This window comes from Narcine bancroftii, chromosome 1 (assembly GCF_036971445.1).
Source record: "Narcine bancroftii isolate sNarBan1 chromosome 1, sNarBan1.hap1, whole genome shotgun sequence".
NCBI classification, from domain to species: Eukaryota; Metazoa; Chordata; class Chondrichthyes; order Torpediniformes; family Narcinidae; genus Narcine; species Narcine bancroftii.
In genome coordinates this window covers 415,705,040-415,727,119 of record NC_091469.1, presented here as the reverse complement: position 1 = coordinate 415,727,119, position 22,080 = coordinate 415,705,040, and the positions used below count along the sequence as shown (strand labels likewise).

Sequence of the window (22,080 nt, the reverse complement as noted above, 5' to 3'; positions counted from 1 at the left end):
AGATTTCACCTTCCCAAATAATGACTGGCACCCCCTTACTGCAAGAGGGATGGATGGGCCAGAATTTGTCAGGTGTGTCCAAGAAGGATTCCTGAGACAGTATGGGGGAAAGCTGACAAGAGGAGAGGCCATACTGGATCTAGTACTGGGGAATGAATTTGGTCAGGTGACAGACCCCGCAGTGGGGGAGCATTTCAGTGATAGTGACCATAACTCCCTGAGCTTTAGCATATCTATGGACAAGGATAGAAGCATACAAAATGCTAAAGTGTTAAGTTCAATCAGTGTAAGTGCGAGGTGATGCATTTTGGAAGGTCAAACTTGAATGCAGAGTACATGGTTAATGGTAGGATATTTAACACTGTGGAACAACAGAGGGACCTTGGGGTCCAAATCCATAGATCTCTCAAAAGTTGCAGTGTAGGTTGATAGGATAGTTAAGAAGGCCCATATTATGCTGGGCTTCATTAGTTGGGGGATTGAGTTCAGGAGTCATGAGGTAATGATGCAGCTCAATAAATTTCTGGTGACAACACTTAGATTATTGTGTTCAGTTCTGGATACCTTATGACAGAAAGGATTTGGAGGCTATAGAGAGGGTGCAGAGGAGATTTACCAGGATGTTGCCTGGATTGGAAAATATGAGGCAAGGATATAGGTTATGGATGAAAGAGGAATAGTTTAAGGAGAACATAAGGGAGAACTTCTATCCACAGAATGGTGGGAGCTGCTAGTTGAAGTGGAGAATGTGGGCTCAATTTTAACATTTAAGAAGAATTTGGACAAGTTCATGGATGGGAGTGGTACAGAGGGCTATGGACTGGGCGTAGATCAGCGGGATAGGCAGAAAAAGGGATTTGCACTCACGAAAAAGACCCATTTCTGTGCTGTAATGTTCTATGGTTCCATGGATTGCAGAACTAAGGCTTTTCTCTATGGAGCAAAGAAGGATGAGATAGGTCTGCAAGATTATGAGAGGCATAGATAAGGTAAACAACCAGCACCTTTTTCCCAGGGCGGAAGTAGGAAACACCAGAGGACATCTGTATAGATTGAAAGGAGGAACATTTAGGGGAGACGTCAGGGGTAATTATTTTTATAGAGAATTTTGGGTGCCTGGATTGCATTTACCAGGGGTGGTGGTGGAGGGTAGAACAATAGGAGCATTTAAGAGACTTTTAGACAGGCACATGGATGAAGGAAAAATAGAGGATAATGAAGTAGGGAGGGTTTATTTTTATTTTTATAGGTAATTATAGGTTGGAACATCATCGTGGGCCGAAGAAATTATACTGTGCTGTCATGTTCCAAGAACATAAATTTCCCTCCCCTCCATGGACTCCAATTACATCTCCCAGTTCCTAGGAAAGGCAGCCAATATAGGAATGACTCTATATCCTGGACACACTCTTTTCTCCCTCCTTCCATTGGTGAGAAAACTCAAGAATGTAAAACTATGCACCAACAGACTTAAAGGCAGTTCACTTTTCCTCACATCCACCAGTCTCCTGAATGCTATACTGCTGCTCTTGTTTGGTACTAATTGATCTTTACCTCTGTACTCTGTTTTGTGACTGTTAAATGTCTGTTGGAGCTGATTGTTGGATTGTTCACAGAGAACCCCTCGCATTGTACCAGGTATTTTATGAGAAATAAAAATAAACAATTTGAATGTTGCTATAGGGGGACATAAGTAGTAAGTTTGCAGATGACACACAGATTGGTGTAGTTGTGGATGGCATATAAGATAGCCTTGGTAGAGCTGAGTCGATGATCAAATCAGCCAGAATCTTATTGAATAGTGGGGTAGGAAGGCTTGATGGGCTGGATGGCTGACTCTCGCTCCAATTTCTTGTAGTCTAGGACTTGCAAAGATCACAGACCACCATATCAGGAGAATGCAGGTGGTGATAGCTGAAGGATAAATTCAGAGGGGATTTATCATCCAGAGAGTGGCATCTGGAAAGTACTGTTTTAGAGACTGGTAGAAGTTGGCTTGCTGACAGCGTCTAAGAAGTCCCCATATGACTAGTTCAGCTGCTTTGATGTTGAAAAACATGTGTCCATTGGTGGGTGTGGATATGATGGGCCAAATAGCTTGCTTCCTTGCTGTACATCTGCATGAGTCTGTAGACTCAAAGAGGTAAATAGGTCAGAGCCAACATTTGGGATTGTGGAGAAGAGTTTTTTTTTATGTGGGAATGGGCAGAAGAGAGGCTGTATAACTTCAGATTTTCATCCTCTCGGAACCAGTTCTTTGATTACCTACATAGTTCTTGCCAAGCCTGAGATATAATTTATCATATCTCATCTGAGTCAGTTTATTGTGTTATGTATTTGAGGTTTAGAAATACACTGCATACAGAGACGTGATGCTTCATTCATTGTTTAATACATATCTAAAATGGTTCCCTGCAGCACACAGTATAGACGAGTGACAACATCATCACACAAGTGTACATACATAACACTGCCCCCCCCCATCCCCCAACCCCTGGCAAAATAAATGTTTTGTGAAAATTACATACGGCAGCACTGATACTAAACTATGATAATTACATGGTTCCCCTATACTAATGGTGAGGATTATAATTACACTATAAAACAAGTATGAAATGATAAGCTGCCAAGTCATTATACATACTTCTTTCAGTTGTTCTGGAAGATTTCTTTCCCTCTTTGATCGCCTCAGAAAGGTAGAATCCGTCAAGGTACTTTGCGACTTTTCCAGACTCTTTGCCTTTTGGGGCAGTACCTTGGATGGTGGCAAGAGCTATGGAGTTTGTCTTTAGCGAACCCCATTCAGTCATTGCATAGGACGTGTTGTTGAACAGGATGTAGTGTAGGACTGCTTGGTTGAGGACTGATCGGTTGAGACGGGGCCTCATTTCTGGATGATATTTCTGGAACTTTGACAGTGGAATGAGCCCAGGGAATCTCATCTTGGATCTCATCAGGATTGCGAACAGTGGGTGTGGCTATAGGATCATCTACTGGTCTCAATTGGTCAATGTACCATTTCAATATTTTAGTTCCCACTAGAATAGAATAAGAACAGGGACTTTTTTTTAAAAAAAATAACCCCTTCACCCATGGCTTCTTATTGTCCAACTAGTCTCGTACCAGTACTGGTTGTCCCACTTTTAGAGATCTGGTAGATTTACTTGGAGACATGGATTGTTCTATTTGAAGGCCGATGTTCGGGTGTACTGTGGAAAGTCTTGTTCTTAAATTACATCCAAACATCAATTCAGCTGGTGTTCGTTTGGTGGTAGAATGCAGCATGTTTCTATATCTTAACAGGAAATATGATGCGTATGAACCTAGATGTGTTTCAGAGTTTCTTAATTTTCAAGGCCTTTTTGAAAGTCTGTACAAAACGTTCTGCTTCCCCATTAGTGCTTGGGTGGTAGAGTGCTGACAAGAAGTATCAAATACTGTTATTGCTTAGGAATACCTTAAAAGCCTCCAATACAAACTGTAGACCATTATCGGAAACCAGTTCAATAGATAATCAATATAATGCAAATGTATTTTGGAGTGTTTTAATTGTCTGGTCTGTTGTTGCTTTTCTCATATGTGATACCACTGGTCATTTAGAATGTGCATCGACAACAATGAGGAAGTTTTCCTCCCAGAAAAGGACCAGCAAAATCAATGTGAATCCTGTGCCATGGTCATGATGGCCATTTCCATCAGTTAGCTTCAACTTCATGGGCTTTGGGTTGCATATCTTGACAAATGCCACATCTTATTGCCTGTTCAATATCAATGCCTATTGAGGTCCACTAGACATTCATATGTGCCAATTCCTTCATCCAAACCACCCTTGGGTGGTTGTTGTGGAGCTCTGATAAAATGGTCTTCTGCCATTTTGTAGGGGTGATTGTCCTGGCTCCCTACGATAAACAACCTTCTTCAACTGATATCTCATGGATTGTTATATAATCAGGTTTTAGTTCTTCAGCAATAGCTTTGGCCTTAGGCCATCCATTTAATGTGAAATATAGGACCTTTTATAGTGTAGCTTCTTTTTGTACTTCTTTGTTGATCATTTTTTGCCTTTATGGGTAAGTAGTGAAGTTGTTCTTGATTGATAGCTGTAATCTCCACGGTCTATTTAATTATCTCATCTTTCTGTTCAGTTTCAGATAGAGGTAAGCAAGATGGTTGTTTTGTGATGCTGGTTTGTTTCAAATCGTATGCAGCGAGCTGCAATAGCCCACCTTTGAATTCTTGTTGCAGCTAGCAATGGTATCACTTTTTTAGGTCCCAAATTCAAACTCAGTGGTTTGTTGTGTGTTACTAAGGTAAACTTTCTACCATATAAATATTGATGGAATCAGTTAACACCAGATATTATGGCAAGCCCTTCTTTTTCCAGTTGTGCATAAATACATTCACAAGTCATCAAAGATTGGGAGGCATAAGCCACTGGTTGTTCCCCTCTTTCCATTACCAATGACAACAACCCTTCTGATCCTACTGTGGAGCATCCACCGCAAGGGCCACTTCTTTGTATGGGTCATAGTGGATGAGAGCATTGTCCCTTTCAAGCGATCTATTGTGTTACTTGTCTCTTCATTCCAGCACCATTTCTGATCTTTTTTTAACAAATGGTTGAGCGGGCTGCAGAGCGTTGACATATTTGGAATGTGGTTCTGATATTGGTTAACCAAACCCAGGAATGACTGTAATTCAGGTCAGTTTGTTGGGTTGGGTGCTCTGCGGACAGCTTTGGTACTAGTGGTATCTATTCAGACTTCTTCACTGTTAATTGTAAAGCCTAAATATTGTTACGGAAGGTATCATAAATACATACTTGTCCTGGTGCAGACAGACATTTGCTTCTTGTAATGGGTTGGACAGGTGTTCAGAGTCTCCCGGGTAACATCCTATATTAATTTGATGTAATAATTTGTCCATGGTCGCTTGAAATACTGTGAGGCTGCTAATATTCCATATGCCATTTGGGCATAAGTGAATAACCCCAAGTGAGTATTCTTTGAGTCTTCATCCAATTCTATTTGTTGGTATCTTTGTGATAAATCCAAATTGGTGAATTTCTTTCCCCATTTATGGCCTGGAATAGTTCTTCCGCTTTAGGCATAGGATGTTCTGGTACCTGCAAAGCTTGGTTAATGGTGACTTTGTAATCACCACAAGTTCAGATTTCTCCATTGGCTTTTCGCAATGGAATGATGGGAGCTGCCCAATCACTGTATTGGATTTTTTCTTGTATTCTCTTGTCTTTCAATCTGTTAAGTTCCGCTTCAATCTTTCCTTTTATTGCAAATGGTACCATTCTGTGCTTAAAAAACTTAGGTTCAGCATCTGATTTCAGGTGTAATTTCACTTTGACTCCTTGGATTTTTCCCAGGACTTTTTTGAAAACCATCTGATTCTTCTTGAGAACTTACTCCAGTTATTGCTTGCCCTTATTTCTAGACATAAGTTCATTACAGATCCAATCTCCATCCAATCTAGTTAAGTGTGTGATAGCCAGATTCTTCTAAACAACGCCTTCACGATGTAGAGGGGTAATCTTTTTGGTGTTTGTTCTCAGGAATTCAAATAATGATGGTGATTTTGGCGATGCCATTGGGATAGACTGGGATCTCATGATAGCCCCTGATGAGATTTTCTTTTGAAAACACCCGTGCTCCTTGTAAGTTAGTGGTAAATTCTTGGATGAGAAGCACGGGTACCTGTCGGGTGTAGTGGCCTCAATGAGGTGGCGATTGTCACCACATAGCCTCCACCTTCCTGCTGCCTTTGGAACCATGTGTAAGGGGGAGAAGCCCAGGGGCTGTTGGAGTGCTGCACTATCCCCAGCTCTTCCATTTTTTTAAATTTCCCCTTGGGAAGGGTGAGCTTCTCGAGGGGGTGGGAGAGGTGGTGTGCCATGGCGTGGTGCAGGGGCCCTCGGTGAGGCTATGGTGCCATACCCCATGCTTCGGTTTGGTGGTGGAAAACTCTGGCGCCATGATCAAAGGGAACTCCGCTAACATCTGCATGAATGCATTGTCGGATAGCGTAACAGAGACTAGGTGGGGAGCAGGTAACTTGGCTTCCCCCAGAGGTGTGGTCTGAAAAGTCCTGGCATGCACCAAACACCGCCCTTTAAGGTCCACCAGCAGGCGGTGGGCTCACAGGCAGTCTGCTCCTAGTAGCAGTTGCACCACTGTTGCAATCGTGAATATGCACTTGAACCTGTTGCTGCCGAAGCGGAGGGGGATGGTGCGGGGGCCGAATGTTTGAATGGTGGTACTGTTCACTGCCCTCAGTGCCTTTGCTGTCCTGGGTGTCGTAGGCGGGGGGGGGGGGGGGGGGGTGAGAAGGGGAGGACACTTATTTTAGCACTGGTGTCCACTAGGAAGCACCTTCCTGACAGAGAGTCAGGAGGAGGGTGTCGTGTTAGCCAACCACCACAGCCATCAACAATGCTTCGCCATGGGGTTTTCCTGAAATGCACACCCCATCACTGATGATAATAGCAATACTGTTGGGTTGGGGTTCTACTTGCCTCTCTGTTTGCTGTGGCCTTGTTGCTGGCTGTGTGCGGGACCTAGTGACCCGCTCCACCAAGGGGCTGTTTTCTTTCTTTGCTCTCCAGAGTTACATCCACCCGGGCTGCGACTTTCCTGGGGTCGCTGAAGTCCTCGTTAGTGAGCAAATGTTGGATATCTTCAGGCAGCTGGTCCAGGAAAATCTGCTTGAAGAGCAGGCAAGGCCTATGTCCCTCAGCAATGGCGAACATTTTGCTCATGATGGTGGATGGGGCTCTGTCCCTCAAACCATCCATATTCAGCAATTGGGTGGCGTGCTCACACCGCAAGAGCCCAAAGGTGCGGGTTAATGGCTCCTTGAGGGGATTGTACTTGCCTTGCTCCGGAGGCTGTCATAGGAAATCAACGACCTTTGCTGCCGTCTCCTGGTCGAGCAAGCGTAGTATTAACATGTGTCATTGGCATTGATCTATTGAAGGTAACTGGGCCTCAGCCTGTTCAAACCACAAATATGGCTACGATTCCCAGAAAGTTGGCAGCTTCAATGAAACCACGTGGAGATCTGCTTGTTCCGTCATCTTCGGGTCCATACCGGTTGGACATGTCGGGGTCACTAATGCACTAGTGCTACCACGGTGTGGAAAGAAGACACACACACGAGGAGTTGAAGTCAAAGTCTGATTTATCGCACTGACAGCTCTACTTGTATTCATTCCTCGCTGCTGATGTTGTAGTATGAGGTATTACACCACTGTAATAACTGTATGTACTGGCCTGGACCACCCCTTCCTTCCCTCTGACCCTTCCCAGGAGATTCCCTAATAAAGGTACTGACCCAAAACCTTGACCCCGGATCACTTCCTACTCGGATCCAGGCCAGATGTTCTCTGAGGCCCAACTAATGTCTAAGCTAATAAAAGCTTTTTGACTCTGATCTACTGCCTCGTGGAATCACTTGATTGCCCATCAATTTTATCAGCTTACTTTTGGTCACCACTGCAATGCAACAAGCAATCAGGGTGGAGAAGTTGGACTTCAACCCGAAGGACCCCAAGGCCTCCTTTCAATTCGAAAGATGGCAGCATGGCTTGCTAGAATACATAGTAATGCATGAGATATCAAGTGACCTCGAGAAATTCAGACTGTTCTCATCGCTCGGGCACAGAACCTACAGGATTATCAGAGATGTAAAAATCTCTCGATTATCAAGGGGTGATGAAGCTGCTGGAAGACCAGTACATGACCATGCTGAACAGCCTGCCTCCTGATGACCAGGAAACAGGACCCCAATGAGTCCATTGACGATTACACCAGAGTGATGTGGGACCTGGTAAGAGACTGTGGATGTAGACTGATAATGGCTGTGGTGTACCAGGATGAGCTCCAGAGAGATGAGATTTTCATTGGACTTCAGTCTTGTCACATCCAGGGGGAAAATTGATCCTCGTAGAAATGCTGAAGCTAGCATGGGTGCTCAAATCAGCCCAGAAGAGCGATGAAGCCTATGCCCCCTACCACCACTACTTGACTCCACATGATTAATGTGTGGCACCATGGAGCAACTCCAAAACTATGGCTGCTGTCGTACAACCTAAGGGCCGCTACTGTGACCAGAAGAAGCATCCCTGCTAGAACTGCCCTGCCCGGGGCACGATCTACTTGAATTGCAGAAAGAAAGGGCACTATGCCAAAATGTGCTGCTCCAAAAATGCTTCCCGCTGAGCCACGTGCAAGCTGGGGTGGGAGCAGCCTTGCCTGAGGACTCCTCTTCTGGGAAGAAGGCGAACGTCACTTCTGGCTCCATTTCCGGTCAGACCCTCATGTGACAACCAGCGGGAGTGGCAATCCTGATTAATAAAAATGTCCCGATTGCCTTGGAAAGTATTTCAATGGACTAAGTGATGTAATGATAAACAGCAAACTTTACTCATAATCTTGGATGCTAAGGGATATTTATGCCCCAAATTATGACTATGAAGCCTTTATGAAGGATGTATTTTTAAAAGCAGCAGAGGGAAGGCAAAATATATTGATTGGAGGAGACTTAAATTTTTGTCTGGATCCAATCCTTGATAAATCGGCAAAAATGGTAACAAGAGCTAAAGCACCCAAGTTAATTCTTTCACATATGAAAGATTTAAATTTGATGGACATGTGGAGACAGTCCAATCTTAAGGAGAGACTACTCATTTTATTCTCAAAAATATGACTCACATAATAAAATAGATTTATTTTTAGTATCATCAAGTCTGAAAGACCGGGTAGTAAAAATGGAATATTTACCTAGGCTGCACTTGGATCACTTGCCGCTAACCTTGGTAATACAAATATTGGAGAGAAAAGAAAATAAATACAGATGGTGATTAAATATGATATTACTGAAAAGGGAGGATTTTGTACAATTTATAAGGCAGCAGATTGAATTTTTTGTGAAACTAATGGGTTCAACTGATAATATTTTTTAAAATATGGGACACATTAAAGGTATACTTGAGAGGACAAATTATTTCATAACAAAAAAGATTAAAAGATAATTTAATGCAGAAATAAATAAACTGGCTACAGAAATAGGGAAATTAGAGAAAGAATATCAGAGGATATCACCGGGTGGTGAGGATAAATATAGAATAATGGAAAATAAGAAGATCCAATTCAATACTTTACAAATGTATAGAGTAGAAAAGATAATATTAAACACAAAACAGAAATACTACAAATTAGGAGAAAGGGCACATAAAGTACTATTATGGCAAGTGAAGGCTGAAGAATCAGCAAAAGCCATGAATGCTATACAGAAGGAAAATGATAAAGTGATATATAATCAAAAGGAGATAAATTTATATAAATCTGGCCCACCGGGAGATGAGGTTGAAATAAAGAAATTTCTGGATGGAATGGAACTCCTGAAGTTGAATGAGGAAGACAGGCAGGAATTAGATTTACATTTTACAAGGGAAGAAATTGGAAAAACCACTGGGAACATTTCAGGCTAATAAAGCCCCAGGTGAGGATGGATTTCTGGTTGAGTTTTATAAAGAATTTAAAGAGCTGTTAATGCTTTTGTTTAATGATGTAATAGAGTGAGCAGTGAACACTCAAACATTACTGGACTCCTTCTCAATGGCAATAATCACTGTTTTGCCAAAAAAGAAGAGATCCTCTGCAAACCTCTTCTTATCGACCAAATGTAGATTATAAAATAATAGCAAAAGCACTGGCAAATAGGCTGGGACAGTATTTAGCCAAATTAATACATACAAATCAAGAAGGATTAGTTAAGGGGCGACAAGTGTCAAACAGCCCGGCGTGATTATTTAACATAATACATTTAGCTCAATCATGGAAGGACCCCAATATAGTAGTATCTTTGGATGCAGAAAAGGCATTCAATAGACTTGAATGGCCTTTCTTGTTTAAAACACTGGAATAATTGGGGATAAGACGAGGATTTATAAATTGAATTAGGGCATTATATCAAAACTCACAGACAAAAATAACAGCTAATAATCAGATATCAGGAATGTTTCCATTGAGTTAATTAAGTAGGCAGGGGTTCCCCCTCTCTCCGGCATTATTTGTTATGGCAATAGAACTGCAAGCAGAAATTATTAGGGGCAATCCTAAAATCAAAGGCTTCAAAATTGGGCAAATTCAGCACAAAATTAGTCTGTTTGCCAATGAGAAATTGTTGTATATGTCTGATCTCAAATGGTGATGGAAAAATAACAGGAAATTTTAATAAAATATGGGAGAGTATCAGGAAACAAAATAAACATGGAAAAAAAGTAAAATTTTCCCAATAACAAATCAGGACTATGAGGGCTTTAAATAGCATGTTAAATGGAAAAGGGAAGGGGTTAAATACTTGGGAATTATGCTTGATAACAATTTGAATAATTTGTACAAATGGAATTATTCTCCTCTGCTGGCAAAAATAGAAAATTATTTGCAGAAATGGAAAGACCTACCCCTGATGTTAATAGGAAGGGTTAATTGTGTTAAAATGAAGAATATGCCAAAGATTCAATATTTGTTCCAGTCAATACCAATATATTTACCAAATAAGTTTTTCAAAATAATAAGTACTGAGAAGAGTACTGGATAAATTGAGGTGGGTCTACAAATCAGGAGATCTGAGGCTTCCAGGTTTTAAGAAATATTATATGACTTCACAATTGAGGTTCTTAGCATTTTTCTTTAAAACTGACTTATCAAAATGGGTACATATGGTATTACATGAGATAGATGAAGTATTACCCAAAGATTTTATCTATAGATGGAACCTGAAATTAATCAAGAAAAAGACTTCAAATCCTCTACTGATTCATTTGATAAAAACTGGCAAGATATTAATGATGGTATAGGAAGTAAAATTGGAATTTCTTTAAGGTCTCCATTATGCAATAATCCGATGTAGCCCATGATAATGGGGAATAGGATTTTAAATATATGGTCTCAAAAAGGAATTGGATACATTGTGGACTGTTATAAGAATGGAGTCTTAATGTCATTTGAACAAATGAAGCAAATTTATGATGTTCCAAATGGCATCTTTCTTTGCTATCTGCAATTAAGGGCCTCTCTAAGAGAAAGCTGGGATGAGTCAACTGGAACACACATTATGGATGGGTAATGTACCTAAATTTATTACCCAAATATATTATGCCCTGCAAATGGATGGGAAAAAGTTTGCAATTCATAGGCCCAAGGAAAGAAGGGAAGCGGATCTAGCAGTGAACATATCGGAACAATTTTGGGCTGAATGGTGTAAGTATGGGGTAATTTTGATTATTAATGCGAGGTGCGGTTTGATACAATACAATTTTATCCATCAATTATATTTGACTCCGCAAAGATTGCACACATCAAAGCTAGAGATATCAGATGGATGTTTCCAATATGGAATAGAAGAAGGAACATTTTTCCACTCCATATGGGTGTGTGTGAAAGTTAATGTTTTCTGGCAAGAGGTATCGGAAGAGCTAACAAAGATTACTGGAGTCAACTTTCCCGGTAATCCAGAACTATATCTATTGGGGAACTTCATAGATATCAGTAACCACTTAACTGAGTTTCAAATATCATTTACTAAGATTGCACTGGCCATAGCCAAGAAATGTGTCACAGTCACATGAAGTCAGACACGTCGGTTTCTATGAAAAGATGGATAGCTGAAATGGATAGTTGTATTCCCATGGAAAAGATTACTTATACTTTGAGAAATAAACATGACACATTCCTGAAGACCTGGCAACTGTATTTGAATTACACTGGTGCATAGGTATAATATTGCTGCTGTAAATTCACAATCCACTCTTGATTTTATAAATTATTTGTATTAGTAAAATAGACTGTGAGTTCCGACGGTTGATGGAAAGACTGTATCCATTTATCTGGTTTGTTAAGAGGAAGGGGGAAATGTGGGGGCTGGAATGGCTTTGCTTTGGGATTTTATTTTGGTTTCATTATCAATATGTTTGGACACTGTATTTTTTATATAAAAAAAGATTTATATAAAAATCTTTTATATGTAAGGTATATAGGCTATTTTGCTATATTTATGTATAGGCTGTAAACTTGATATATGCTTGAAAACCAAAAATAAAATTTATCAAAAATTAGACTCTCCTGCAATGTCAGAGATGTCACGCCTGGCTTCTCTTACGGTCCACATCATGTGCACACCACGGTGGCGGCCGTATTCAAGGTCCTAAGGGCAGCCACCTTCTGATCCGAAGGGCAGCAGCAGCTACAGCAGCAACGAATCCAGTGAAGAGCTAACTTTGGCCTCCATCCAACTCGATCAGGGCAGACCCCATCAGCTGGCCAGGTTGATGATGAACATAGAGATGAATGGGAAATGGGTGAGTTGTCTGTTCGACACGGGGAGCACGGAGAGTTTTACCAGTGCAAACCTTGTCCAAAAACTCTCCCTCTCTGAAAATTCCATTGATTGCTACATCTCCTTGGCAGAAAAGTCTCATGCCACTCGCATTAAAAATTACTGTTTGTTGACCCAGGGAGTAAAATATAAATGTTTTAAGTTATTAGTGATGTCCCACCTCTGCACAACAATAATACTGGGTCTGGATTTTCAGTGGTAGATGAAGAGCGTGGTGATGCAATTTGACGGGTCCCTCTCTTTGCTAACAGTGCAAAGCGAATAGTTTAAAGAAGTCCCACCCACGGGCATGCCCCAGACATGTGGGCTATCCACTCTGGGCATTTCTCCTCCCCCTCTGTTTGAAAACCTCACAGAGGATTGCAGGCCTGTGGGTATTAAAAGCCGGAAGTACAGCTCAGGGAACAGGGTATTCATTAAAGCTGAAGTGCAGTGGCTATTGGCTGAACAAGTGTTAGAGCCAAGCCACATCCCTTGGAGGGCATAGGTGGTGGTGGTGAAGAATGGGGAAAAGCACAGGATGGTGATAGATTACAGCCAGACTATCAACTGGTTCATCTTGTTAGATGCCTACCCCCTGCCCCGCATAGCTGACATGATGAATGAGATCGCCTGCTATTGGGTCTTCTCCACAAATGACCTGAAGTCAGCATATCATCAGATCCCTATCTGCCCAGAGGACCGCCTATACACTGCCTTCAAGCCAATGGCCATTTCTACCAGTTCCTCCAGGGGCCATTCAGTCTAACCAATGGCTTATCCATGTTTCAGATGGAGATGTACTGCATGGTGGTTGACAACAAATTGAAGGCAACTTTTCCCTATTTGGATAATGTCACCAACTGCGGTCGAAACCAGAAGAAGCATGATGCCATTCTCAATAGATTTCTCGCCACTGCCAAAGCCCTGAATTTGACTTACAATCAGGAAAAATGTGTCTTCCGCATGACTAAACTGGCAATATTAGGTATGTGGTGGAGGAGGGTGTCATTGTGCTGGATCCTGAGCAGATGCGACCACAACTGGAACTCTAGGTGCCGCAGACCTTTAAGGCATTAAAATGTTGGGATTTTTTTCATACCATGCACAATGAGTACCCAATTACACAGACAAATTCTGACCACTAGTAAAGCCAATCACCTTCCCTCCCTCCGCAGCGGCCCAGAGAGCATCGAATGAGGGAACAAAGCAGGCCGTTGATTAATCTATTCCTTTCTAGGTGGAAAGTGATGACTTGGATGTAGCTCTGGCCGCCACGCTAAACCAAGCAGGCAGGCCAGTGGAATTTTTCTCCCAGACACTGCAAGGTCCAGAACTCCGAAATGCTCCATGGAAAAGGAAGCCCAGGCCATAGTTGAAGCTGTGTACCATTGGAGACACTATCTAGCCAGTAGACCCTTCACCCTGCTAATGGACCAATGAGCCGTACCATTTATGTTTAATAATAAGCAGTGGGGGAAGATCAAAAATGATAAGATCTTGAGGTGTTCATCTAGAACTACCAGATCTAGAACATGCACCAGTGCACAAATGGACAGACTGCAGACCCTTCATGAGAGCTTCTGTCATCCCGGGCTACCAGGATGTACCATCCAGTGAAGGCCCGCATTTTCCCCTATATAGTTGAGGATGTCAGGGAGCTGACTTGGAATTGCTCAGTCTGCGCGGAGTATAAGCCGCACTTCTACCGGCCAGACAGGGCCACCCAACCCTTCAAAAGTCTATGTATGGACTTCAAGAGCCCCCTATCATCCACAAATTGGAATGCCTACTTGCTGACAGTAGTGGACAAGTTCTCGCGATACCCTTTCGCCATTCTCTGTCCAGACATGACCATGCCCACTGTCATCAAAGCCCTACAGAACCTCTTCACTTTGTTTGGATACCCTTCTTAATTCACAGTGACAGGGGCCCCACTTTCATGAGTAAAGAGTTGCGGCAGTACCTCCTGCATAGCCACCAGTAGGACCACCACCAATAACCCCTGCGGGAATGGCCAGGTGGAATGGGAGAATGGCACTATCTGGAGGACAGTCCTCTTGGCTCTCAAATCAAAAGAGCTGTCCGTCTCCTGGTGATGAGGTCTTCCTGGAAACCCTGCATACGACCCATTCCCTACTGTTCACAGCAAGCAACGCATCTCCCCACGAAAACGTTTATCATTCCCTAGGAGGTTGACGTTGGGGATCACATTGCCGGTCTGGATGTCAGCCCCGGGGCAGATATTGCTGCACAGGCACATCTGACCCCATAAGAGGACCCGCTGGTCGATGAGGTTCATCTGCTACATGCGAACCTGTCACCCAGATAGGTGGCAGGACACAGTCTCCCTAAGGGAAGCAGTCCCAACACCTGGTGGGAGAAACAGATGATGAACCATGACCTCCACCACCTATATTCTTCCCTGTACCAGCACCACAACAGCAATGACCAGCACTAGTAACACCACCACCTGTCACCGCCCCAGAAGCGCCATCGGCAATGTCCACAGTGCAACCAGATGCTCCAAGGTGAGACACTCAACAGGCGGACAATTTCCAGCAGGCCAACCAGCCTTGTGGCACTCCACCAGGAGTAGAAAGCTGCCTGAGAGACTGAATTTGTAAATTGTACATGGACTTTAGTGTGATTCTCAGAACAATTGTAAATAAAGGTAGACCCATGTTCACCCTGTGGGACTTTCATTTAAAAGAAGGGGTGAATGTGATGGTACGAGGTATTATACCACTGTAATAACTATATGTACTGGCCTGGACTGCCTCTTCCTTTCCTCTAACCCCTCCCATGAGATTACCTAATAAAGGTCCCGACCTAAGACCTTGACTTCAGATCACTTACTGCTAGGATCCAGACCAGATGCTCTTTATTACCTAACGTGTAAGCTAATAAAAGCCTTTTGACTCTGATCTGTATCCTTGTGGAGTCGCTTGATTGCCCATCAAGTGATGTCACAGCAGCACCCATCTCCAACTGGGCAACGTTCCTGCAGAGGCTCACTGTTTCCTATCGTGCAGGTAGTCACCTGGGATGAAGATCGTTGGTCCGCCCCCGTGGGGTCTGTGCGGTCCCCACGTTCCGGTTAGCGGGCCACTACATAATCACCTCAACAATGAAGACACTGTTTACATCCGGTACTGCACGGATGGCAGTCTCTTCAATCTGAGGCGCCTGCAAGCTCACATCAAGACACAAGAGCAACTTGTCCGTGAACTACTCTTTGCAGACGATGCCGCTTTAGTTGCCCATTCAGAGCCAGCTCTTCAGCGCTTGACGTCCTGTTTTGCAGAAACTGCCAAAATGTTTGGCCTGGAAGTCAGCCTGAAGAAAACTGAGGTTATCCATCAGCCAGCTCCCCACCATGACTACCAGGCCCCCCACATCTCCATCGGGCACACAAAACTCAAAATGGTCAACCAGTTTACCTATCTCGGCTGCACCATTTCATCGGATGCAAGGATCGACAACGAGATAGACAACAGACTCGCCAAGGCAAATAGCGCCTTTGGAAGACTACACAAAAGAGTCTGGAAAAACAACCAACTGAAAAACCTCACAAAGATTAGCGTATACAGAGCCGTTGTCATACCCACTCCTGTTCGGCTCCGAATCATGGGTCCTCTACCGGCATCACCTACGGCTCCTAGAACGCTTCCACCACCGTTGCCTCCACTCCATCCTCAACATTCATTGGAGCGACTTCATCACCAACATCGAAGTACTCAAGATGGCAGAGGCCGACAGCATTGAATCCACGCTGCTGAAGATCCAACTGCGCTGGGTAGGTCACGTCTCCAGAATGGAGGACCATCGCCTTCCCAAGATCGTGTTATATGACGAGCTCTCCACTGGCCACCGAGACAGAGGTGCACCAAAGAAGACGTACAAGAACTGCCTAAAGAAATCTCTTGGTGCCTGCCACATTGACCACTGCCAGTGGGCTGATCTCGCCTCAAACCGTGCATCTTGGCGCCTCAGTTGGGCGGGCAACAACCTCCTTTGAAGAAGACCGCAGAGCCCACCTCACTGACAAAAGACAAAGGAGGAAAAACCCAACACCCAACCCCAACCCACCAATTTTCCCTTGCAACCGCTGCAACCGTGTCTGCCTGTCCCGCATCGGACTTGTCAGCCACCAAAGAGCCTGCAGCTGACGTGGACATTACCCCTCCATTAATCTTCGTCCGCGAAGCCAAGCCAAAGAAGACATAATCACTGAATCCAACAATTTCAGACAATTAGTTTTTCCATTTATTTTGTCTGAATTGGCCAATTCTGATTTGATCATCAACCTGTATCGATTCTTGATTAAGGGTTCAGGCCTGAAACGCTGATAGCCTTGTACTTCTGATGGATGGTACAGTATTTGCTGAGTTTCTCCAACACTCTTGTGTACTATGCAAAACTCTGGCATCTGCAAATTTTCTTGTTTAACTCATCCAATAATGAAAGGCTCAAGCCCGAAAAGTTGGATTGATTTGATCTACTGAGCTTCTCCAGCATTGTTTTTACTTTAACGTGCGCTGTTAACTTTTTTAAATTTCCAGATTTTGTTTCAGATTTTTTTCTCACTCCTTTCTGTGATCATTTATTTACGTGTTCTCCGCGCAGACCATTGCCATTGTGGATCTTCAATCACCCTGCACCACCGAGGCCATTCAGCTTGTCTTGATATCCACGTGGTGCTCCTAACTCTCTTTACTCGAGTTGAAGTAAAAGATCTAACAAGTCATGGTGAACTATTCTCTTCCCATGGCGCTGGAATGACCAGCCTCATCAACTGGAGACTTACCAGAATTCCTCTCTTTGCTAACCTGTCCTGAGCGCTGACTCATTCTGCCCCTGCGTGGCCGTCTTCCACAGTTGAAAGCGGCTCTCATGGCAACCAACGTAGCGTCAGCGCTCGCCATGGAGCCGGCCCGCCGCAGTATTCTCCACGCTGATTTGTGCCATGCAGTTCAACAGCGCGGTATCAGCTATTGTGATTGGCGAGTGCGTCACCACACCTGAGGTCCAAGGACTGATAAAGATAAACGGAGCTGCATGGAGGCAGGAGAAGAAGAATATGTGAGAGAAGGTATGCGCTCCCGGTAAGTAAGGAAATAAGGGGGGGGGGGAGGTCACTTGGGAATTTCTTGCTGTCGACGAGCGGAGGAGTTGAACGTCTCTCCACTTCGGAAGATCGTCAAGGGGAAAACTATGGGGAATGACTAGGGCGGGGCTTCACCTGCAACCTTCGCACTGCCTGTCGTGTTGAAATTCGCTGATATTATTTTGAAGATGAGGGGCAGTGAAACAAATTGAATGTTGCCATTTATAGTACCAAGTCAAATTGTTTTTTTATGAAATTCTGGTGAAGTGTCATTGGAACATCAACTTCTAGTCCATAGAATGTTACCTGTTATTTCAGATTTCCAGCATACGCAGTTTTATTTTACATTGGTTCTTTTCAAAATGAAAAGGAATCTGTTTTTTTACAAAAAAAATTGCTCCTCTATCTTCTTGAAGCAGATCGAAATATACAATTGCAGCTGAAGCTCTTAGTGGAGGAGACTTAAAAAGACATTTTAAAAATGCAAGTCATACTTTTTCTTTCACTTATGACCTCCTGCCTATGTCTTCAGGATCCACTCTGAATCTTCCCCCTCTTTCACCTGGATATCCCAAAACTATCCTTTCAACATGCCATACTCTACAGAAATATACCATCCCCAATTCTAGATATGCATCATGTTTTTTCTGAATACTGCTCATCTTTATTGGTCAAAATCACTTTTTTCTCTGTACTTTTTGTCTGTTGAGAATATCTTTTGTGTCTGCATAAAATACCACCTGCCATTTTTCACCCCATTTTCCAGTTGGTCCAAATCCCTTTGGAAGCCTTGAAAGCCTTCATTGCTGTCCACAACCCTTCCAATCTTTGAGTCATCAACAAATTTGCTGATCCAATTTACCTTGTTATCATCCAGATCATTGATATAGATGACAAGCAACAATGGTCTCATCACCTAACCCTAAGGCAGTCACAGGCCTCCAGTCTGAGAAGAGTGACAGAATATGTTGTGTTTTATATTGTAGATATAGATGTGTGATGGTCACGTCTCCAGAATGGAGGACCATCGCCTTCCCAAGATCGTGTTATATGGCGAGCTCTCCACTGGCCACCGTGACAGAGGTGCACCAAAGAAAAGGTACAAGGACTGCCTAAAGAAATCTCTTGGTGCCTGCCACATTGACCACAGCCAGTGGGCTGATAACGCCTCAAACCGTGCATCTTGGCGCCTCACAGTTTGGCGGGCAGCAACCTCCTTTGAAGAAGACCGCAGAGCCCACCTCACTGACAAAAGGCAAAGGAGGAAAAACCCAACACCCAACCCCAACCAACCAATTTTCCCTTGCAACCGCTGCAACCGTGTCTGCCTGTCCCGCATCGGACTTGTCAGCCACAAACGAGCCTGCAGCTGACGTGGACTTTTTACCCCCTCCATAAATCTTCGTCCGCGAAGCCAAGCCAAAGATAGATGTGTGAGAAACAGAAGTACCTCCACAGAATTTGCTCGAGACAAAAATTGAGAACAAAGAACATTTATTATACAACAATGCAAAGTTGGGTGCTTCCCCTTACCCTGGGAATACACACACATACTGGGGCTCACCCAACTTTTATACAGTTCATTTCAGTGTAGAGATACCCTCCCCACCCCCTAACATTCTGCCTCCTGGATAAGTTTGGCATTAGGCAATCCTGTCTGCCTACGTGCTGTTTCTGTGAACTTGGAGGACCAGGGGGTATCCTGTCTGTGTCCCATCATTTCATTGTCCTTATTCACAAACAAACCTGCCTTTGTCCTTATTCACACCTTCCCAACCCTCAGGGCTTACTAACTCTTATATGCAGAACTTTCTAATTCTGTCTAAGGCTTACTAATTACATATGTGGAACTTGCTGATTCTGTCTAAGGCTAGAAGACCCTTATCTTATTTTACTAACTTTACTTCCTACATTCTATTATCTACCCTTATCCTATTCATACTGGCTTTATTTATTACACATTTACCCCTCCATAAATCTTCGTCCGTGAAACCAAGCCAAAAATTCAATACACATTATATCCATACTAGCTTTCTTCATCTCTCATATTTTCATATTACTTTTACTCATCTCTCACAGATGTGATTTTGGGAGATAAAATGTGGCATTTTTTTTAAGTGTAGGTCACATACAAACATTTCAAAACACATCTCATTTAAAATACTGGAGCTCTGCTCAAGCTAGACAGGCTTGCTCTGAATACTTTTGCAAAAGATTGTTGTTTTGAAAAGCAACAGATGACAGAATTCATTGAAGTTGAAGGCTTTCTGAGTGCTGCTTGCTGTTTTAAGAGGGTCATATGGTTTTTGCAAGTAGAGAGGGAGTCAAACAGACTTTTCTCTGAGTGAGAGAGACAGTTCTAGAATTCATCAGTAGCATCTGGGACTGGAACAGGACAAGCTGCCAAGCTTGTGGAAAAACCCCATTTTAAAGATGGGTTGTGACTGCTTAGTTCAGCCTGGTCAAAGCACTTGTGGTTCATGCAAGAGGAGAGAACTGGCCAAAGCCATGCTGACTATCCCTAATTAGTCCATGGCTATCCAAGTGCTTGTTTTTCCTATCTTTTCCTACCTTTGAATAATTTACCTACTACTCGTCAGGCTCAACAGTCTATAAGTTCCTGGGTTAATTTTGGGCCCTTTTTTAAAAAGAAATATATATGGAAAAATATGAACTACCCTCAATCCTCCGGCAGGCCTCCTGCAATTTCTACATCATCCTCCCTCAAGGTTCAAGGGAATATATTATCAGGCCCTGGGGATTTATACACCCTTATTTGCTTTAAGACAGCAAGCACCTCCTCCTCTTTAATCTGTATAGGTTCCTTGACCTCACTGCTTGTTTTTCTTATTTCTCTAGATTCTGTGCCAGTTTCCTGAGTAAATAATGACCAAAAAAAAAAACATTTAAGATCTCTCCCATTTCTTCTGGCTCCACACATAGCTGACCACTCTAATCTTCATGGGGACCAATTTTGTTCCTTACTATTCTTTTGTTCAATATATCTGTAGAAACTCTTAGGACTGTCCTTCACTTCATCTGCTAAAGCAGCATCATGTTTTCTTTTAGCCCTTCTCATTTCCTAAGTTTTTTTTCTTCCATTTTTTTATATGCAAGTACCTCATTTGCTCCTTGTTGTCTGCACCTGCTGTACACCTTCCTCGTTCTGACACTGCCCTTCTTAAATAAAGGCACAATATTAGCCACCTTCTAGTCTTCTGGTACCTCACCTGTGGCTAAGCAAGATATAAAAATCTCTGCTAGTGTCCTAGTAAATTCTTCTCTTGCTTTTTTAAATGTTCCAGGATGCATTTGGTCAGACCTTGGGTATTTATGCCTCTTAGGAACACCAGTCTGTCCTCTTTTGTTACGTGTAAATGATTCAGGACACTTTGCAAGTTCCTCTAAAATGCCATCAAAATTAGCCTTGCCTCAATTTAGGACTTGAACTGATGCTGTTCAACCTGTTCAGTTCCTCCAGAAGATTTTTTTTGCTTTAAAATTAATAAAATTATATTCCCTATGGATGTCCAATCTTTGTACACTTCCTCAAGAAAGTCTTTGGTCACTCCTACCAGCCAGCTACCCCTCACTAACTGCTTAGAAAATCAATGCTGTAGCCGAGGGCAGTTATGGTGCCTATGTGCATGTTTTTCTTTGGTTGCATGGAACAGTTTATATTCCAAACTTTTGGATCACTCACCAACTTTTTCTCTGTACTATTGAAAGCTGCATTGGTGCTGCTTCCTGTACTAATGTGAAATTTGATATTTTTATCACCTTTGCTACAAATTTTCACCATGTCTTCAAATTCACTTGGATTTTTTTCTAATAACTCTCTGTATTTCCATCTCAGAAGATAAATATCCACTGACATATACTATTGATTCCAACAGCTATTTTGACTGTACCTCCTCCACCTGGTCTCTTGTAAAGATGCCATCCCTTTCAGTTTCTCTGCTCCTTTGCACATGCTTTCACCATGACTCCATTCCACAACATCTGAAATGTACCTCATTTATAGGAAACATAACTTCATCTTCACTGAACTCTACAGAACTGGTTCCATCTGCTCAATGTCCCTCCCTTATCTAGTTCTACTTATCAGATTCCAGCATCTGCAGTCTCTTGTGTCTCCACTTGGTACCTTCCAGTTCCCCTTCCCCCACCCAGTTCCCTCTGCCCTCTTCTCTAATCTCTTTCTCATCACCTACAAGCTGCTGTCTCCCAATTCACCCTCCCCATTCCCCCTGATTTAACCAGCCTGTTGTCCCTCTCTTCACCTGATTCCACCCATTGCCTTTTGGTCCCTGCCTCATCTCACCCTCTCTGTACTGACTGTAGAGTCTGTACTCAAGATGCCTACAATACTTCTGCCTCTGCAGATGCTGCCTGACCTACTGAGCTCTTCCAGCATTTTATTTTCTTTGCTCCAGATTAGAGCACATACAGTTGTTGGTGTCTCCAAGATTATGTAGTTTAGCTTTTCTGTCTTCATGTGAGGTTATGTTTGTAATATAGGGAGTGCAGTGAATGTTCAACATGCTTATCTTTGGAAATGGCAAGACTGTCATATTCAC

At 43.0% G+C, this 22,080-nt stretch overlaps 1 protein-coding gene and 1 long non-coding RNA gene across 7 annotated transcripts in view; one reads left to right on the top strand and one right to left on the bottom strand.

Moving 5' to 3' along the window:
• The window catches only part of LOC138751576 (uncharacterized), a 34,086-nt gene extending 16,691 nt beyond the window's left edge, over positions 1-17,395 (bottom strand). Inside the window, exon 1 of the long non-coding RNA XR_011350057.1 lies at positions 17,201-17,395. This is a non-coding gene — a long non-coding RNA (uncharacterized lncRNA). The remainder of the gene's footprint in view (positions 1-17,200) is intronic.
• nek10 (NIMA-related kinase 10) overlaps positions 17,138-22,080 on the top strand; it is a 231,817-nt gene continuing 226,874 nt past the window's right edge. For 3 of the 6 annotated variants that reach the window (XM_069914019.1, XM_069914020.1, XM_069914022.1), the window contains exon 1: positions 17,138-17,498. In XM_069914019.1, the coding sequence (XP_069770120.1) occupies positions 17,452-17,498 (47 nt within the window). In that variant the 5' untranslated portion in view covers positions 17,138-17,451. The remainder of the gene's footprint in view (positions 17,499-22,080) is intronic. The other 3 variants (XM_069914025.1, XM_069914026.1, XM_069914023.1) reach the window with 2 other exon arrangements.